The sequence below is a fragment of the Argiope bruennichi genome, chromosome 10, assembly GCF_947563725.1.
Source record: "Argiope bruennichi chromosome 10, qqArgBrue1.1, whole genome shotgun sequence".
Lineage (NCBI taxonomy): Eukaryota > Metazoa > Arthropoda > Arachnida > Araneae > Araneidae > Argiope > Argiope bruennichi.
The window spans coordinates 40300393-40318603 of NC_079160.1; the positions used below are offsets into that span (position 1 = coordinate 40300393).

Sequence of the window (18211 nt, forward strand, 5' to 3'; positions counted from 1 at the left end):
GAAATGTTTTCTTCAAAGCACACAGAAAATATGTTTTAAAAATATATATATTTATACTGTTTTGGTATTTTCTTAAACTAAATTTAAACATTTTTCTCATGAGTGGTTAATTCATAATTGATGAATTTCTGGCCAATAAATGAAATTTAAATCCCTATCATTAACTAATCTTCCTTTTAATTACTTAAATTTAGTTTATATTATGTTGTAGTTCCAAATGTAATGGACAATTTAGGTAGGTAATTAAAAAAAAAAAACCAAGAATGTGGTGGAAACCAAGTGGGGAAATTGGAGGTTTTATCTTGTAATTACTGAGGAAGCACTTTCTGCCATATTCTGAAATCTAAAAAGTTGACTACATTATAACTAATATTTTACCATTGAAAGAATCATCACTTTTAAATGGTCTAAAAATCATTTTTGGAAGTTCTAAAAGCAATGTTGGTATTTGCAGATAATTTCATCTTTACAAATATGAAACAAATCAAGTTAAATAAAAAATGTTTAATATGATCAGCAAATGATCCAGCAGTATTTCAATATATTTTTAACTATAATTTTGAATTTATTTTATTTTATTTTAAGAGGATATTAAAGGGAAAACCTAGCTATTTGAATAGCAGTACTCATTAGTGCATTCTAAATTTTAAAATATAAAATTAATCTATATTGTTTACTGAAACTAACTAAAAATAAATTAGAAAATAACATTTGGGGGTGCTGTTGCTTGAACAGAGATATCACAGTCAAGTTCAAATATAGATATTTATTGAAATTGCTTGCATTTTCCTTCATTATAAATGAATTTTTGTTAACTTCAAGACAAAATTTAATAATAGTTTCCTCCATATCCACTTTCAACAAAGTGGTTGAATAATCTGTCTATAATTCACATTATTATTGGAATAGATTATTTTTTTTAAGTGGTTACGGTGTATAGTCAAGCTGGCAACTTTTCCCATTTGATATTTTTATTTAACCAATTTATTTTTTGTTATCTGGAATATTAGTAATGTATGTTTTTTATATTATAATAATAAATAAACAAATAGACATGTTTAGGAACTGAATTTTATTAAAAAATAAAAAGTATCCCAGCAAGAAATTATTCCAAAAAAATTATGCTTGTTTCAAGGCAATAAAATATGGAACTATCAATAAAAATAAAAGCTTTAATACATGAAAATACCAGCATTAGATAATGTGCTGAAAACAAATATACCCTGAATTTAAATAATTGTGCAACAAAAGAAATATATGTATAAAATATTCAATAATTAGAAGGAAAATTGACATTTTCATCACAAGATTAATTTTTTTTAAAAATCCAGGCTTTTCAACATGAAATTATACAAATAATATAAAACATATGTTTAATAATTGAAAAAAGCATTTAAATTGAGCCAAACAAATGAAGGGTATGATTAAATTTGAGCTATTTTGTAACCTTTATACATTTATGCAGATAAATTTCAATTCAAGGTCACTTTTATAACATCACTGTTATTTTATAAAATGTAGCCTGTTTTCTAGATGACTTTATAAAAAAATTGTGTCTTAAAACACATCAGTTTCAATTGATTAAAATGAGGGGAGAAAAAATATCTTGCATACAAAAATGTAAAGTTCTATCTAAATTAAGTGGCATCTTTATTAGAATATCTTTGTGACTCAAAAATAAAATAATAACAGTGTAAAAGTATGTTAGAAAAATATCCGAATTTATGCATATTCTTAAAGATACTAAGAACAATTGACAATATTATTTTATAAATATGTTTAAATACATAGGACCATCTTTATCACAATAAAGTAAAGCAAGTGAATTTCTTTTAAAATCAAATATTTTGTAAGTAATGATTATGATTTGATTCATACCCGACTTTCATATTCACAACTGATGGATTAACATTCCATCATATCCAGTTCTGTTTAATTTTCTGAAACAATTTTATAAACTTAAAAAAGGAAATAATGTAAAATTATCTAATGAATTTAACTTCAAAGAAAAATTTCATTTGTGAGTAATTAAATTATTCTTAAATATTCAAGAACGCAAATTTTTTACTCGATAATCAAACTAATTGATCACTTACATTAAAAAAGCCATGATTCACAAAGAGCTTCATTTACCCCATACATATTTCAAACAACCATTTAATTTCAGGACCATCAATTTGTTAAATTATAAAATTTATCTGCTTTCTTAATTTTAGAGTATATTTTTATTAATGCGTACAAAATATTTGATTTTATAACAGACTTCTAACATTAAGTATGTACCTAACTAGTAAGAAAATGGTAATAATTTTCCATAAAAAAAAATGTATTTAAATTATCATGAAAAATATCTCATAGTAAAATATTAATTTTACAAGAAAGGAAGAAAAAGTTGAACTGATAAATTTCAAAATGTCATTAATTGTATGGATACTTATAAAACTATATCTTCATCTGTACAAGAATAAATATAAAATACAGGATGACAAAATGCCTGTTCTCTAGATGAAAATATTTTAAGCAAATTTGTAAATCACAGAGCAAAATAGAGATAATATTTTTGGCTAAAAATAAATTTGCGTCTACCAATACTTCGGCTAAGCCCAACACTACAGTATTTCATAGCTCTATTATACAACCTTCTTTCATTTACACTTGTAAGTGTAAGTTTTTTTTTTTTACTTAACCTCCCATTCTAATCCTAGTTCCTAAAAAAAGAAAAAAAAATCTTTAAAAGGAATTTTGAAACATAAATAATGCATGTAACAAATATATATATTCTTATCCATACATCCATCTGAATCATTTCTCACAATCCTTACTACCCCATATTTAAAAAGAAAAATCATAGAATTTAAGAAATTAATATGATAATGTTCATAGGCTGGTATACTGTTTGTAAACTGCACCATGAGATATACATGATTAAAACTTGTCCATGACAATCTGCAAACAACATCATTGGACCTAAAGCTATCGAATTTGGCATGTTGTTACTTCTTGGGTAGTAAGTGCTCAGTAAGAAAAAGTTTTAAAAAATTTAATTAAAAATTAATCTTACATAATTAGCATTTTCCTTAAATATATGTATTTATTTTTATTAAGTCAGTGTTTCCATCATGTATACTTCACTCGAATAATAATTCTATAAAAAATCAAATAGATAATAAATAAGTATAGCTATTCACATGAAATGGTAATCTCCATAAAATTTTATTGTAACTACAATATTGTATTTTTCATTCAAAGTTTACATTCATAAAAAAAAAACTATAATACAACTGAATGCAATCTTTTTTTTAATCATTAGTTATATTATTCATTAATTTGATACATAATTACTAAATGATAATTATTTTTTTGAAATTCAAAAACTTAATGCTATTTTTGAAGAATATAAATATATATATATATATATATATATATATATATATATATATATATTGTATTAATTAAAGCAATTGCACAGAATGTTACTTAAAAATTATATCACATTTTTAATTATATTTGGCAGGTGGAAATTTTTGGAATGTAGAAGTTATTTATATTTTATTATGTATGTGCGTATTTAGGATAATCAAAAGAAAAATTGTTTATTTCATAAACATTACCGAGTTAAAAGGCATGATCAGAATTAGCAAATTTAGTTTTAAAATGGAATGTATAACAGAATATGTTTTTGAAATTTTTGTTCACTAAACATCAAACAAATTTTGTTAAATAAAAATCAAACTAAGCCTTTAAGTTTTTGCTGAAATCATGCGAAGTGTTTGTTATGTTCAAAAAATATAAAATACTTTTTCTAGGAATGAAAGAGACAATAAATTCTTTAAACGATTTTTCTTTATTGTCTTCGTGCTTTTAAAGAAAGAAATTTTCAGCAGGAATTAAGATTAATTTGTTAAATGTAAGACCAAATAGGAAAAAAAGATGGTATTTTAATACATTATATAATTTCAAAATGAGATTCTTTACTCAAAATTTAGCTCAGACAGCATTTATTTTAGGTACATGTAGATTCTGCAAGATGAGAAACAAAAATGTGTAAAACTTGGAAGTTAAAGTGAAACTTAAATTCAATATTTTATTTCACAAAATCCAACGATTATTCTGCTTTGATCGAACTTTCACATTATCAAAGACAACTTATTTTCCAAATTTAATTACAAGAGAAAATTATTTCAACTATGGCTTCTTACTCTATTTTCACTTTCTAACCATGCTTGATTATAAAAATGTTCAGTAAACCCATTAGAGAAGCAAAAATTTTAAGATGTGAATTATGCATGTAAGTGAGGAGGAAAACAAAATATAAAAAAATATGTTCTGAAAATCCAAAATAACTATATGGGTCAGAATCTACAGTTTAAAGAACAAAAACATAAGTTAAAACTGATTTTAGCTATCTATTTGAAATCCAGTAAAGCAATGGCTGTTTTATACAAAAACTGGATCTAATAAATGTTAAAAATTGAGCCTTATCAGGCCAAGTGTACAATGTATTGCATACTTAATAAGTATTAGAAAAAAATGAAATATAGATAAATAGAATTGATATACATATATATAATTACTTATATACTATATATCAATTAATTAGTTTTGTAGATATTAATAATGCTTTATTTAGAAGTAGCCCAATACTTACTTCTGCAATTGACAATGGCAAAGCAAACGCAGCTTGGTGGGTATCAGGAGTATAATATTTCAGATTAAGCTCTTTAAGTGTCTCCTTTGAAAATCTGTTCAGTGGCTGCCTGAAATTGGTATCCTTAAAAAGAAATAAATAAGTCTATTAAATATTTCAAGAAAAACACATGCATTTAATCCTACCACTTCATTTCTTATTTTAACAACTTTTCAAATTAAAAATTTTTAAAAATAATGAATATAATAATGAACATTATTTTAGCTTTCAGAATAGATTATACACTATTAATTTATATACATTTCAGTCTAATAATGTTACATTTTGTCATAATTTAAGACAACATAACATAGTGGGACATATCTTGTAATTTTGAATTGTAGTTGTAATATTGTTTGTGACATCCGAATCAGTATTCCTCCCTCATAACTTCCAAACCAAACCAATAAGAGAAAATCTCAACCACCATAGTAGATTTAGCATATATCAGAGTCCACAAATATAGCATATAATTAAAAACTATTGAGGTCTTCATTATTTCAGTGCAATGCAGAATTTCCCAAACATATACTATTATGTTCACTTTAATAAATTAATTAAAATATCTCTAATAACCAAAATTATTGAGAACACTCAATAAAATTTGAATTTTCTTATTGAAAACATAATTAAAGTGAGTTTTTTTAATATTATTTCCTTACTATATAGACAAGTTTTGAAATTAAATATTGAAAAATTTAAAAGTTTTAATTACAAAAAATATTTTATATTATATTGCACATGTCTACTTTCTATATAATTATAAATAAATTTCTACTAAGGAAAACTGTTTACATAATTTTTATAATAGAATAATTACCCAAAGGAAAGAAAGAAATTAATTTATATATGAAACCATGGATTTAAAATTACCAGGATCAAAAATAAATATAGAAACAAAATTACACAGGAAAAAACATTTTAATTAACATTATTATTGCTTTATTTATTATGTACGAAATAATATAAATGAATTGAGATTAATTTTGCAATAATCAAGTCACACAAAGTAGAACAAATTTTAATAATCAAAATGCAATTATTGAAATACATGATAAAATATTGTATTCATTGATATGATTACAATTCTGAAGAAAAAATTAACAGTTTAAAAGTAAAAAAATTCAACAACATAAAATTTTGTTTGTATTCTTCAATAAAAGTTAAGTAAAAATACTTACTGGAGAAGTTGAACAACATAAATACCCAATTTGGCCTCCAGGATATGAAGGAACATATGATGAACCATAATCAACAACAGGAAAGATTGTCTTGCACATTTTTATCATTTCTGACAACAGCTTCCTATCAAACCAGAATGATTCACCTATAAATAAGAACATTATTATGCACTTCCACTCAGAGAACTTTAGTTCTAAAAATAATTTTGATCAATATCAAAAGATAAATATTGCCATGTAATGTTGTCATTTCAAAATATCAATATATTTTGTAACACAAGCAAGCTATGCAATGACATTGATCTAACTTTCAAAAATGCTTAAAATAATTTCATAAAGAAAAAAAAAGACTTCATTTCAAATAATTCAGCATATTAATATGATATAGATACATAAATTTTCAAACATTTCCATTAGTGAAATAAAAACAAAATTTTAACAGTTAGATTTATTTTTCACTACAACAACCCATTAAGTTATTAAACTCTTCCGTTTCTCAAAATTCAAATACATATATAAATTAAGTTTGATTTAGTAATATAAAAAAGAACCTGTATTTTCTATTTATCCTAAAAATAAACTGATACATATGTATGTATATATAATTTCAATTAATTTGCTTTCTCAAAATAATTCTTTTCTAATCATGTGTATTCTTATTTTATTTAATCTTCAGAGTTGAAAGAATTTTCATTTCCTACATGCCTAAATTAAATGCAGAAAGTTAAATTTAATAAATTATACAAAAAAAATGTACAAGAAAATTATGCAAAAATAAAGAAAAGAAAAAGTTATTCCATACCTTGAGAACAAATAATTCCTCCTGGTCTAAGAGCTTTTTTTAATGATTCATAATAAGGTTTCTGAAAAAGGCAAACAGCTGGACCTATAACAAATTAAGGAAACCACTGAGGATTTAAAGCATTATATGATTTCCATATGAATTCTTAATAATTTTTACCAGAAAGTTTACATGTTAGTTCAAAGTCTATCATTATCAATTGTATTTTTAAAGCTATTTTTATTATACTAAATTTATTAATACTAAAAGCATGAGTACTAAGCAATATTATATAAAATATAACTATATTTGAAGATTTAAAAAGGAACTCATAAAGTAGAACTTAATTGTATAATATTACAGGAACATATATTCTCATTACCTTTTGGATCAGATGAATCTGTGATTATAATATCAAATTCATGTTGATGGTTTCTCATAAACTGTGCACCATCTCCAATGTATAAAGTAAGTTTTGGGCTATCAAAACCTTTGGCCATAAAAGGTAGATATTTCTTGGATACTTCAATCACTTTCTGGAACAAATATATAACACTTACAATATAATAACAAATAATACAAAACCAGTTTACAACAGTATATGTAATAATACAAAAAATATTTATATACTCCATAAAAAAATTAATTTTAAATAGAATCGAGTTTTTTAACTAAAGGAAGAATATTCAAATTTATCTATTGTTTTGATTTGAACAGAAAAAGAATCAATGAAAAAATTAATAGTTCAAAGTTTAAGGAAAAAATTATTATGAAACATAAAATTTATATATCATAAATTCAGACAATTATAAAAATATTTTTCAATTACATGAATGACATTAATATATGGATTTATCGAGATTTTTTTATTCATAAATCATGTAATTGCATAAAATCAAATTCTAGACCAATCTATCATCAAAAGATTTAATATATTTATACAATTTATTTACTTCATCAATTTCACACATGGTAACAGATTCAACCAAAGGATGTTTAACAGCTTCCCTAACAGCTCCACCATCACCACCTCCGATAATCAAAACCTACCAAAAAAAAAAAAAAAAAAACAATATTGACTGAGAAAAGTTTACTCTAAGAAATTTGTAATACATCTCTCTATAACAACATTTTTTATTCAAGTTTTAGAATTAATTAAAAGCAAGAAAAAAGAACCAAGAAGTAAATATTAAATATATTATATACATATATAGACATTAGTATTTCAGGTAAAGTAAAAATATTATCTAAAAATTGATTATTGTCTCAGATTTTGTCCCATCAACATATCAGCCCAATACCAATTATGACATTTTGAATCTTACATTGTCAGTGAATAGAAATATAAATGTAAAATTACTGTAGAATGAAGAATTATTTTTTTGGGAATCAAAAAGGTAAATAATTTTATTAAATAATGTAGTGAAGTATAAATTAATTTTAGTATTTTTCTAAAAATTATACCTTTTGGCCTGTAAATAAAACTGTTTGAAGCATATAAACATGTATATCCCATTAGTATTCTGTATTAATACAAAGGGTCATACTAATTTTATTGAAATATTACTGAAAGAACTGAAGTAGCATCCAGAAGATATAATAACAAAATTTCACAAAATTGACAGAAAGTTTCAGATTAAAAACTCCCCAAAGATTTCAGATGCACCAAGCAGAGTTTCTACTAATGCTTTGGAACTTGTTTTTAATTAATTTTTTTCTTAAGTTTTACCCATTAAATATATTATTGTGAAGTCTTCATTAGCATTATAATATTTACATTAAATATATTACAATTACATTATCCTTCACAATTTCAAATTCTTATATTTTAAATGTTTTTACACATAATTCAGGAAATTCAATTTTTACAAATATCTAATCATTTCATTAAAACAAGAATTTAAAATATCAGCAAATGTGCACATTTATTCAAAATTGCTAGCTCATGTTAAATTTATATTGATTTTTTTGTGGTAAATTAATTTCTATTTCTGTTAAAATTCATAATTTAGTAGAATTCCTCCATTTAAAATATTATATTAATCATAAAATATTCAATTCAAGTACATAAGAAGTAATAAAATTTTTAATATGTATATGTAATGTAAACTTGTACTGAGCTCCATTAATATGATTTATTTAAATCCATCAAGAATTTTAAAGCAAATTAAATTTCCCTAGTAGTATTGGATAAATTTTGCATTGTTTAATATGAACTTATTCTTCATTACAATTGATATATTAAAAGATTATTCAGGAATATGTATAAAATTTAAAGCAGAAAAGCAAGTACAACTACATAAAGAAAAAATAATATTTAGTTTTCATGCTTACTTTTTTAGGATTTGGATGAGAGTTCAGAGGTAAGAAAGTTATCATTTCTTGGTAGGAGAATTCATCAGATTCTGATAACTGGATGGCATCATCCAAAACTAAAACCCTTCCAAACCTGTTACTAAAAATAAAATTATATATTTAAGTAAGTAAGCATAATTAACTATTTTCATTTAAACCAAACAATTCAATATTATTTATATCATGATTATTGAAAGTCTTTGCAAATTTCTCACAAAAGGTCACTGCAAAGCAAGGAAATGTTCATTACTTCTATATGAAAGAGAAGGAAGTAGTAATGACAGAGAGCAAATGAAGTTTCCCAGTTTCCCATACTTTGCAACATCTACAAAAGAGTTCAATTTATGGTTCTAAGGAAAATATGTCTAATGTGTATAAAAAGGGGGGGGGGGTATTTGTTTCACTCCCAATAATAATGGAAATTGCAGAATAATTCCTAAATTAACATTTTCAACCATCCAAAAGATGAAGAAATTTATTTTTATCATAAATGTATTGATATAAAAATATAATAAAAGAGCCAGTCCTATACTTTTTTTTATATATGTACATTTGCTAAATTTAAAATTATTATTTTTAAATTTTTAATTTAACAAAAAACTTCATTTTTTAAAAATATCATTTTGAAGTTAAAAGAAAAAAAAAATTAAGAACTCTTGCCTGAAAAAATGAACATTTAAAAAATCAAAAAGAATATAATTTTTAATAAAATTCTAATATATGAATTTCTAGACAATTTAAAATGCATGAAAATATTCAAAAAGCAATGATTGCACTGGCTATGAATAGAATTAAGTTAAACTTCTTTTCAATAAATTTTCAATTTATGAATATAATCATATTCAAAGGAATAATTGTTCCTTTAACATTCTTTGTTAGTAAAAATAACAAGAAAATAAATGCTATTGTTATTATTTTATTGGATATTGTATTTTTTGTTTCTTTACCTAATCCATTTTATAAAGCAATTAAAAAATGTTTGATTGAAGACTTACCTATCAAATACAAGAATATCCTGATATTTTGATTTTTCGTGATATAAAATATTCTTTACTTCAATAGATATTGCTTGATCTCCATTTAATGTACCTGTTTCAGTGAACCATCCTTTTTTGAAAGCATCCATACCTACAAAGCATTTGTAATAAAAGAAATTAACTGTTTAATTATCAATAAACATATTCATACGTTTTATTCTTTAAATTGTAGACATGAAGAATTAATAAAACAAAATGAACCTATAAAATTTAAGTCCCAGTTTCAATAGATCTTGTTCTTTTAAAGCTGATTACATGTACAGACAAAATTTTTAAATAACTGTATACAGCAAAATGCAATAAATACAGGAGCACCCCAATATTGAACTTTCAGACCCCAAAATCTCTATATATATCAAACCTGCTTCTTTAAGAATCTTGGGTTTTCTGCAGAAAGACAATTTCTATATATTGAATAAAAAATTCTATACATCAAACAAAAAATTTTCATATAAAAATATTGTATCAACTGTAGCTTAAAAAAATATCATTTTCATTCATAAGAAAAAAGATACATGAGAAAACAATATTTCATTCACTTTTAGTGCAAGAGAAATTCTTACAAATTATTTACAAAAAAAGAAAGAAATACTTGTCGGTGAATCACATGTTATTTTTAGCTTTTGTTCTACAAATTCCTTTTCTATTTATGAGTGAAATTTGTACTTTGAATTCAATGTAGTTATAGATTTCTTGTAGCGAGTCTTTAAACTGAAAGCTTTATATGTGAAAAAGAAGTTCTGCCTAAAAATAGATGTAGAAAATGTGATACAATATAAAGATGCAATAACAAAAGTATGAAATTTTAACAAATACAGAATCAACAATCTTGAAAAGTCATGATTTAGTTATTGAAACTTTTCAAGGTGCTGGAGAAGATTGAAAGCAATTTAAACATCTTTATATTTTTAATACTTAATATTGAAGCAGCAATTTTTGGATTATTAAGTTTCAGTAAGAAAATCATGAAAAATCTGAAACGTGTACTGCTATTTACAAAAATAAAATTTTTTTACAGCAAAATTGGGTTTTTTTCACATCTAAAAAACAAATTAATCAAAATCCAGGAAACAAGGAAAAGAAAGAGGGGAATTCAATACAAAAATGAAAACAATGAACTTTAAATTTTGATTAATTAGTTGGACTATTTTAAGACCTATTATAAAATAAAAACAAGTAATAACAAATAATTGAAGTAGGATAAAAACATTAAATGCTTAGGGAAAATTGAAAGTTTTCATGAAACCTACATTGTGAAATTCCATTCATACAAATAAAATGATCTAACAAATATAACTGCAGTATCAAATTAGTTTTAAAAAATATTTCTATTCATTTACTTTTAATTCTTGCCATTTTCAGCAATTCAGTTTTTTTTTTTTTTAGGGAAATAAATTTTATACGAATTGCAAATTATAGATATAAATTACAATTAGAGCTTCTAAAGAACATTTGCAATTTGAATCCATATCCTCATATATTATTAACATTTTAATTATTTAATAATCTTCAGTATCATAAGATGCATTCTTTACAAATAATTAAACAAGCTGCATAACTTAACACACAAAATTTACAGATAAAACTGATAAAAAAAAATTACAAACCTGCCAACAAAATTGAATGAGTATTTAAAAAAGGAGAGAGAGAGAGAATTATATATTTCATAAAATAGGACACCTGTTATTTTATAAATAGTAATTTTCTATGTAATAATTGAAGGTCTCTATTGTGACACTATAAGTGAAGGTCTCTATTAAATCACAATTACAGTATAATAACATGTACACTAATATTTAGAATAACAAAACTAATGCTTTGTAGGATTCACTCAGTTTAGTATTTTATTCTGAACATAAAATTTACAAACATAAACTTTAAAAAATAAAAATCATAATGAAGGAAAACTTTATTATTTTTTAAACCACAAATTACAGTAAAAAATTTTAATCAAAGAAAAATTAAATATAAGATCTTAAACATAAAATTCAAATAAGGCAATAAAAAAGAATGCAATGAATACAACTTAATGTGACAGGGTTCAATAGTTATTTCATTGCATTATTTCAGTGATAATTCTAAGAGCAGCTACAGTTTTAGCATCTTAATATTTAATTTATTCAAACTGAAACTCAAGTATTAATTACCTTACTTGAACTTGTAATTATTAATGAACTTAAATAATTACACTGAAAATTCATGAGACCTCACAAATCCTTCAATAAGCAATGGAAAAGGCAGCATTCACACACAGAATGTTATTACAGACCTTTATCATATAATCTGACACAAAAAGAAGGTAATGATTTTTTTAAAAAAAATGGTAATTGTCAAGTGAAAAGCATTCCTAACTAAAGAAACAACCAGTTTGACAAGAAATATTTAGTTTTGATGAAATATTTAATATTCATCACATAAAGAAATCTGTAACAAACATATAATAGTTATTCCTTAAGTGAATCTATAAAGATATAAATAGACATGATTCTGACTTTGATCAAAAACAAGACATAAACATGTTTTTACATTTCTTGTTCAAAGAACAAGAAATGGATATAAATACATTGTTCAACAGAAAGCAATTCAGACACTAGAAAATTTCCCAGAATTTTGAATTACAGTTTTGAATATTAGACCTTATTTAATTAGAGTTTTTTTTTTTTTTTTAACTATTTTAATATTAAACATGAAGACCAAAAAATTAGCGCATATAATTTTCATATATAATAGAATTTTCAAATTTTAATAGCAAAGCATAGCACATTTTATTAAGTAATATATAGAAGTTAGTGAACAAAAAAAATAAAAACAAAATTCATTTGACATATATAAATATTAAACTATTTCTTTAAAAAGTCATATATTCACTAATGTCAACAAAAATAAAATATATTTAAAAATATAAAAATGATAAAAAATATATTAGTCATTAGAAATGATTGGAGTGAGTATTAAAATATGTGATGGATGCATAAGAAAAATTGAAATGAATACTTGCAAATGAGCAGTGATTGGTATAATTAAAGAATTAAGCAGGCAACAAACAGCCATAACAAATGCAATCGGTATTGCCATTCTCATGCAAGCATACAGGCTCAGGTTAAGTTAATTGCATGCTTAAGGCTAACTACAAAACTCACCTAATTAACATTATAGGCAGAGCTTGTGGCAATCTGAAATAAACCCATAACTTTAACATAAAGATTTAAAACTTAGTATTACTTTTATGAATCTCCAGGTTAAATGTGAAAATATTTGAGAAAACAGAAATATGTATAACTATTTCTATGAAAGTGAGATTCATCTTATGAGTATTATAAGTGCAGAAGTACTCCTAAAAGAAACTTTTATTCCTCGCTTCCTTCCCTTTAAACTAATATTAGGATAAATTAGGTCCAAATAAACAGTCAGTGGAAATTTGATGCAAGCATAGCATTGATTTTAAAGGGAAAAAATGTATTTATTGACAAAAAAGTTGGAAAAAAATTCTCCTTTAAGCTCGTTTGGGATATTGAAGCAGTTAAAGATCAATTAACATAATCAATTACTTTATACAATCTTCCATAGCCTTGTTAATAAAAGTTGCATCAAAACTAAGACGACTCAACTAACTATTCTATAAATAAAAATTGCTTTTGTTTATGCGTCTACACAGCTTAATAGCTTTGTCATAAACATAAATTTAGTTGTGAAACTTTCCTTTTTTTTCATTAACTCTGCAGCTACCAAATATATGCATATGCACCAAGAGTAGTAATCTTAAATACTGAAGTTGACAAGGAATTAAAAGCATTTCATCAGGAGGTTGTAGTATTTGGGATATTTTTTATTATTTTGGCTAAAATTAAGTAGAAAAAAAATACCTAAAAATCTAACATGAATCTATAATGACATGATCATGGATTACTTTTTGAAGACTTCTGAAAGTCATTTGTAAAAAAGAATAATACCTTGAAAGAATTCAGAAAAATTGCTGAAATGCAAGAATTTTGGTATTTGGATCCAGTTTCTAAAACATATTGATCACAACAAATATTCACAAAGATTTGTAAAAATAGTTATAAATTTTTATAAATGCATCATAATCATCAGATGCTTATTTGCATAAAAAATGTTCTAAATTATTTTTCAAATTTGTTTAATTTTTGATTACTTGATCATAAATTATATCTTTGAAATATTAATAAAAATTATTTAAATACACAATTTGGCCTTAATTTGCATTTTGAATTTAATAGCAGTGATTTTTTAAATATTATTTCTGTATTATGCGAGAAAGAATCACTAAAAATCAGGTTAAAAAAACTTTTTTGCTTTTTTTTATGATATTCTTGATGATTGAATTTTATGATTATATATTCTTTTTAATATATTCTTTCATCATTAAGAATATTTAAAGCCATTTTCAGGGACTATTTTTTTTATTAATATATACAAAATTTTAGAAAAAAGAATCATCAAACTTATTGAATTTCCAACAATCATGAATAGTACTATTATAGCTTTGTAAAGAGTAAGAGAGACTTAAGAGAACTTACTTTGTACTTAAGAGAAGAGTAATTTATGAAAAAATTTTTTCCTTTTTGGTAGATTCAAAAATTTTCTGCTATAATTTATTCAACAGTAAATGACATTATTATGTAAAAAAAATTAACAAATATAATTTGATATATCAGTACAAATATAATTTAATATATCTTCCTTTCTAATAAAATTTTAAAAAAATAAAACATGCTGACATATAAGTTCACCCAATGTTTCTACATTAAATTTTAAAGGAAATTTTTTTTAAGAAAATGATATACTTACCAAACTGAATTGAATGTGGAACAGAATAATCAGCCTAAAAGAGAGTATATTGTTTTTCTATAAAAAGTTTAAAATTACAAAATAAAAAATGCAAAAACAGTGAAAATAGATTTTTTTTTTTTTTTTTTTTTTTTTTTTAAGATTTAATGCCAGATTTTTAAAACATTAATTACAATCTTAAGTAGGATTGCATAAATGACTTTAGGGATCATGAAAATTTTGGAATTAGTTTTTCCATTGGCTTTGTCAAGGAAAAATTCAGAAAGCCATCTGGTATAACTAATCTAATAAATTATAACAAATAACACACCTAGTTCTTTCTCATTTATCTTTCATTTTCTTATGTGCCTATAATGAATCTGAATCAATTTTTGACATGTATTTGATGATAAAATTCAATCATAAATGAAAAGATATTATAAACCTTTATGGGGGGGAAAAGCATTTTTAAAGTTTTACAGTTGTCAGAGAAGTTTCTATATTATGAAGCAGTGTCATAAATGCTGCTTAATTTACAAATGAATTTTCTTCCAACAATCTTTTTTTTTTTTTTTTTTTTAAGTAATCAGGGATTAAGAGACTTTTGAAATTACATTAAGAATATAGACTAGGGAAGAAGGGGTTGAGGACCCAGAAAATCTAAAAGCAAGCTACTTCAAAGCAGAATGATATGAAGAATAAAAACAAGTACTTTTTTTTATTATTACATGTGTTGTTTTCTATAATTCTTCTCAATAAATTTGCATTTTATTCATAATTAATATCTACTGCCACATCTACTACCACATTGGGAAGAAAGATGAAAAATCTTCAAACTTCCAAGGATTTATCTACAGCAAACTTTACAAAAGATAACTATCATTGGTATATCATCATCAAATCTGTATTTATCTCTATTTATCATAGAAATAAATACAGAATATTATGATATACAGATATTATGTGCTATCTTTCATTTGTACACAAAAAAAAAATTCTAAAAATATAGAAATTTAATATAATAGATCTTTAATATAAAGTTATTTCAAAAAATAGAAGTTAGAATTTTTTTGTTTTTAATTTAATTTAATAATGAGGATAATCATTTAATTATATATAAAAGTTCTCTAGTTTTTAAAAACACTTTCTAATCATGAATTTAAAAAAAAAAAAAACTGTTCTTTAAATTTTTTTTGTGAAAAAAATTTAGTTTGCTCTATGAACTTTATTGAATATAGACAAAATATTGTGTTCAGCATTAATCTTCATTTACATTCTTAGTTCTTCTTTCAAAAAATGTTATTAATTATAATAATAGTTATAATAATATTTTATATATTAACTAAATAATGAATATAAGGTTGTGGATTTTGAAAGAAAGAAAGTTTTAAATTAAAAATATCAGAAGCATTTTTCTAAAAAATACATTCTTAAGGAACAAAAATCTTTAAGAGAAACTAAACCAAACATTCTTGAAAAAACTACCTTAAATAAAATGGTGCAAGTAAGAAAAGGTAAATTTTACCTTTCTGAAGAATGTTTCTAATTTATATTAATTTATCATTATTAATATAATTTTTCTAATCTATATTAACTAAAGCATTTGTAAATTTAAAAAGAAAAAAAAAAGTTACAAAATATCCTATGCTTAAATAATTATTTTTCTTAAATAAAAAAATAATCTTTTACAGGAATTATCCAATTTATATACTAATTAAGAATAGTAATCAAATAAATAGTAATAACAAAAGTATGAAGTAAAAGGATCATACTTCAAAGTTCTGATTTGCAGGCATGTTTCTTGTAGAAGAAATAGAAATTAAGACTGATTTCCTTTATTAATATATTGTGAACAATAAAATACACACTCATCTGTTGCATGTAAGATAAGAAATATTGCCTAGTCACTTATTCAACATCACCAAAAGGAAGATAAACAAATTTTAGCTATTTATAGAATTGATTACAACAAATTCACATCAACATAAGAAAATAAGTCTGATTTAATGGATTCTTTAAATTACTTTTCATTCAGTTGCTGCTTTATCAAAAGATACTATTATTCCAAACAATTAAATTTTTAATTGTCAAATATACAGTTTTGACAAAAGAAAAAAATAATTTGAATTTAATATCCAACCGGAAAAATAACAAGAATAAAACTTTATTTTTCAAGGGCACAGGCATTACTTAATTTGATTATTGATTTCGGGATAAAAAAAAGTAAAAATCTCAAAAATAATAAATATGTTAAAAATTTATTTCATTAATTTGTTACATATTAATATAGATCATTTAATAAATTATACATTTTTTTTAAAAAAATGAAAAATGTCAAGCAATGTAAATTTTTTACATCAATATTTAATTTTAACAATAAAATACTCTATACGAATAAATGCAATGTTCTCTCTTCCTCTTAATATATATCAACTCAATAAACTGAATAAGTTATAGTATAAACAGTTTATAAATATAATTTGATATTTCAGCAAATTTATGAAATGAAAATTTAATTAGAGATATCAAATAATTAATACAAAAACATGCTGCAAAAATTATTTTTACTTAATGCAAAATACTGACTAATACTATTATCATATTTAAACTAATTTAAATTATAATTCTGATTTCTTAATTTAAAAAACAGTAATTTACTTACGGTTTTTGCGCACAAGATAGTTTAAGAATACGCAAATTAAATGAAAGATTATAGCACTTCAGAATTAAAACCACGTGGTATTTAAATGCCGGCTAAATCACTCAAATTTTCGTCATACTTATCATATTTGAACTCGCAGGGCAAAGTTTGAAGTTGACTGATAACAAACGGCAGTTCATTTATTTTATCCGACTAACGATAAAATTTTCCGGGGAAAAAAAACGAATAATAAATAAATATATTACTTTTTTCGACACTGAAAAATTTGATCATAAAAATATACTTACTATAATACTCATTATTTGTAAATTTTTCAAAGTATATGTTTTACGAGGAAATTCTCAACCACTTTAGTATTATACGGCCGAAAGCAATATTTGCACAAAGCGGCTGCAAGTTTAATATGGGAAGAAATTCCTCAATAAATTTTAATGTTTAATAGCATCAGACAAGCAGGTGAAGAAAGAGATAAAAAGAAAACAAATAATAGGGGAAAAAATTATTTTTTCAATTTAAGAAGACATTTTACATTACTTTTCTTATTATTTGTTTTGAAGAAGAAACCGGACTATTGCGCGTCCGCAATTGCTGGCTTTATCAACGTTATTTGTTTAGATCAATTTATTTACATTATTTTCGTCACAAAAAATGTTAAAGCCCATTATTGTAGGGATTTTTTTACGATCCTCAGTATTTTCATTTCGTCAGTTATTACTTATA

At 23.5% G+C, this 18211-nt stretch overlaps 1 protein-coding gene across 5 annotated transcripts; it reads right to left on the minus strand.

Moving 5' to 3' along the window:
* Positions 1-1071: 1071 nt before the first annotated feature.
* On the minus strand, positions 1072-18033 carry LOC129988449 (spermidine synthase-like). 5 transcript variants are annotated; one of them, XM_056096680.1, is made up of 11 exons: positions 17779-18032; positions 14851-14884; positions 13182-13214; positions 10000-10132; positions 8984-9104; positions 7603-7695; positions 7032-7185; positions 6671-6754; positions 5869-6014; positions 4649-4771; positions 1073-2708 (listed from the first exon to the last, which is right to left on the minus strand). In XM_056096680.1, the coding sequence occupies exons 4-11, from the start codon at positions 10128-10130 to the stop codon at positions 2679-2681; spliced, it is 882 nt and encodes a 293-aa protein (XP_055952655.1). In that variant the 5' UTR covers positions 10131-10132; positions 13182-13214; positions 14851-14884; positions 17779-18032; the 3' UTR covers positions 1073-2678. The 5 variants fall into 5 exon arrangements, with proteins under 5 accessions (XP_055952652.1, XP_055952655.1, XP_055952656.1 ...); XM_056096681.1 differs by lacking the exon at positions 17779-18032 and adding an exon at positions 17492-17640; XM_056096677.1 differs by lacking the exons at positions 13182-13214; positions 17779-18032 and adding an exon at positions 16602-16691 and having other exon boundaries at positions 1072-2708.
* Positions 18034-18211: the final 178 nt, after the last annotated feature.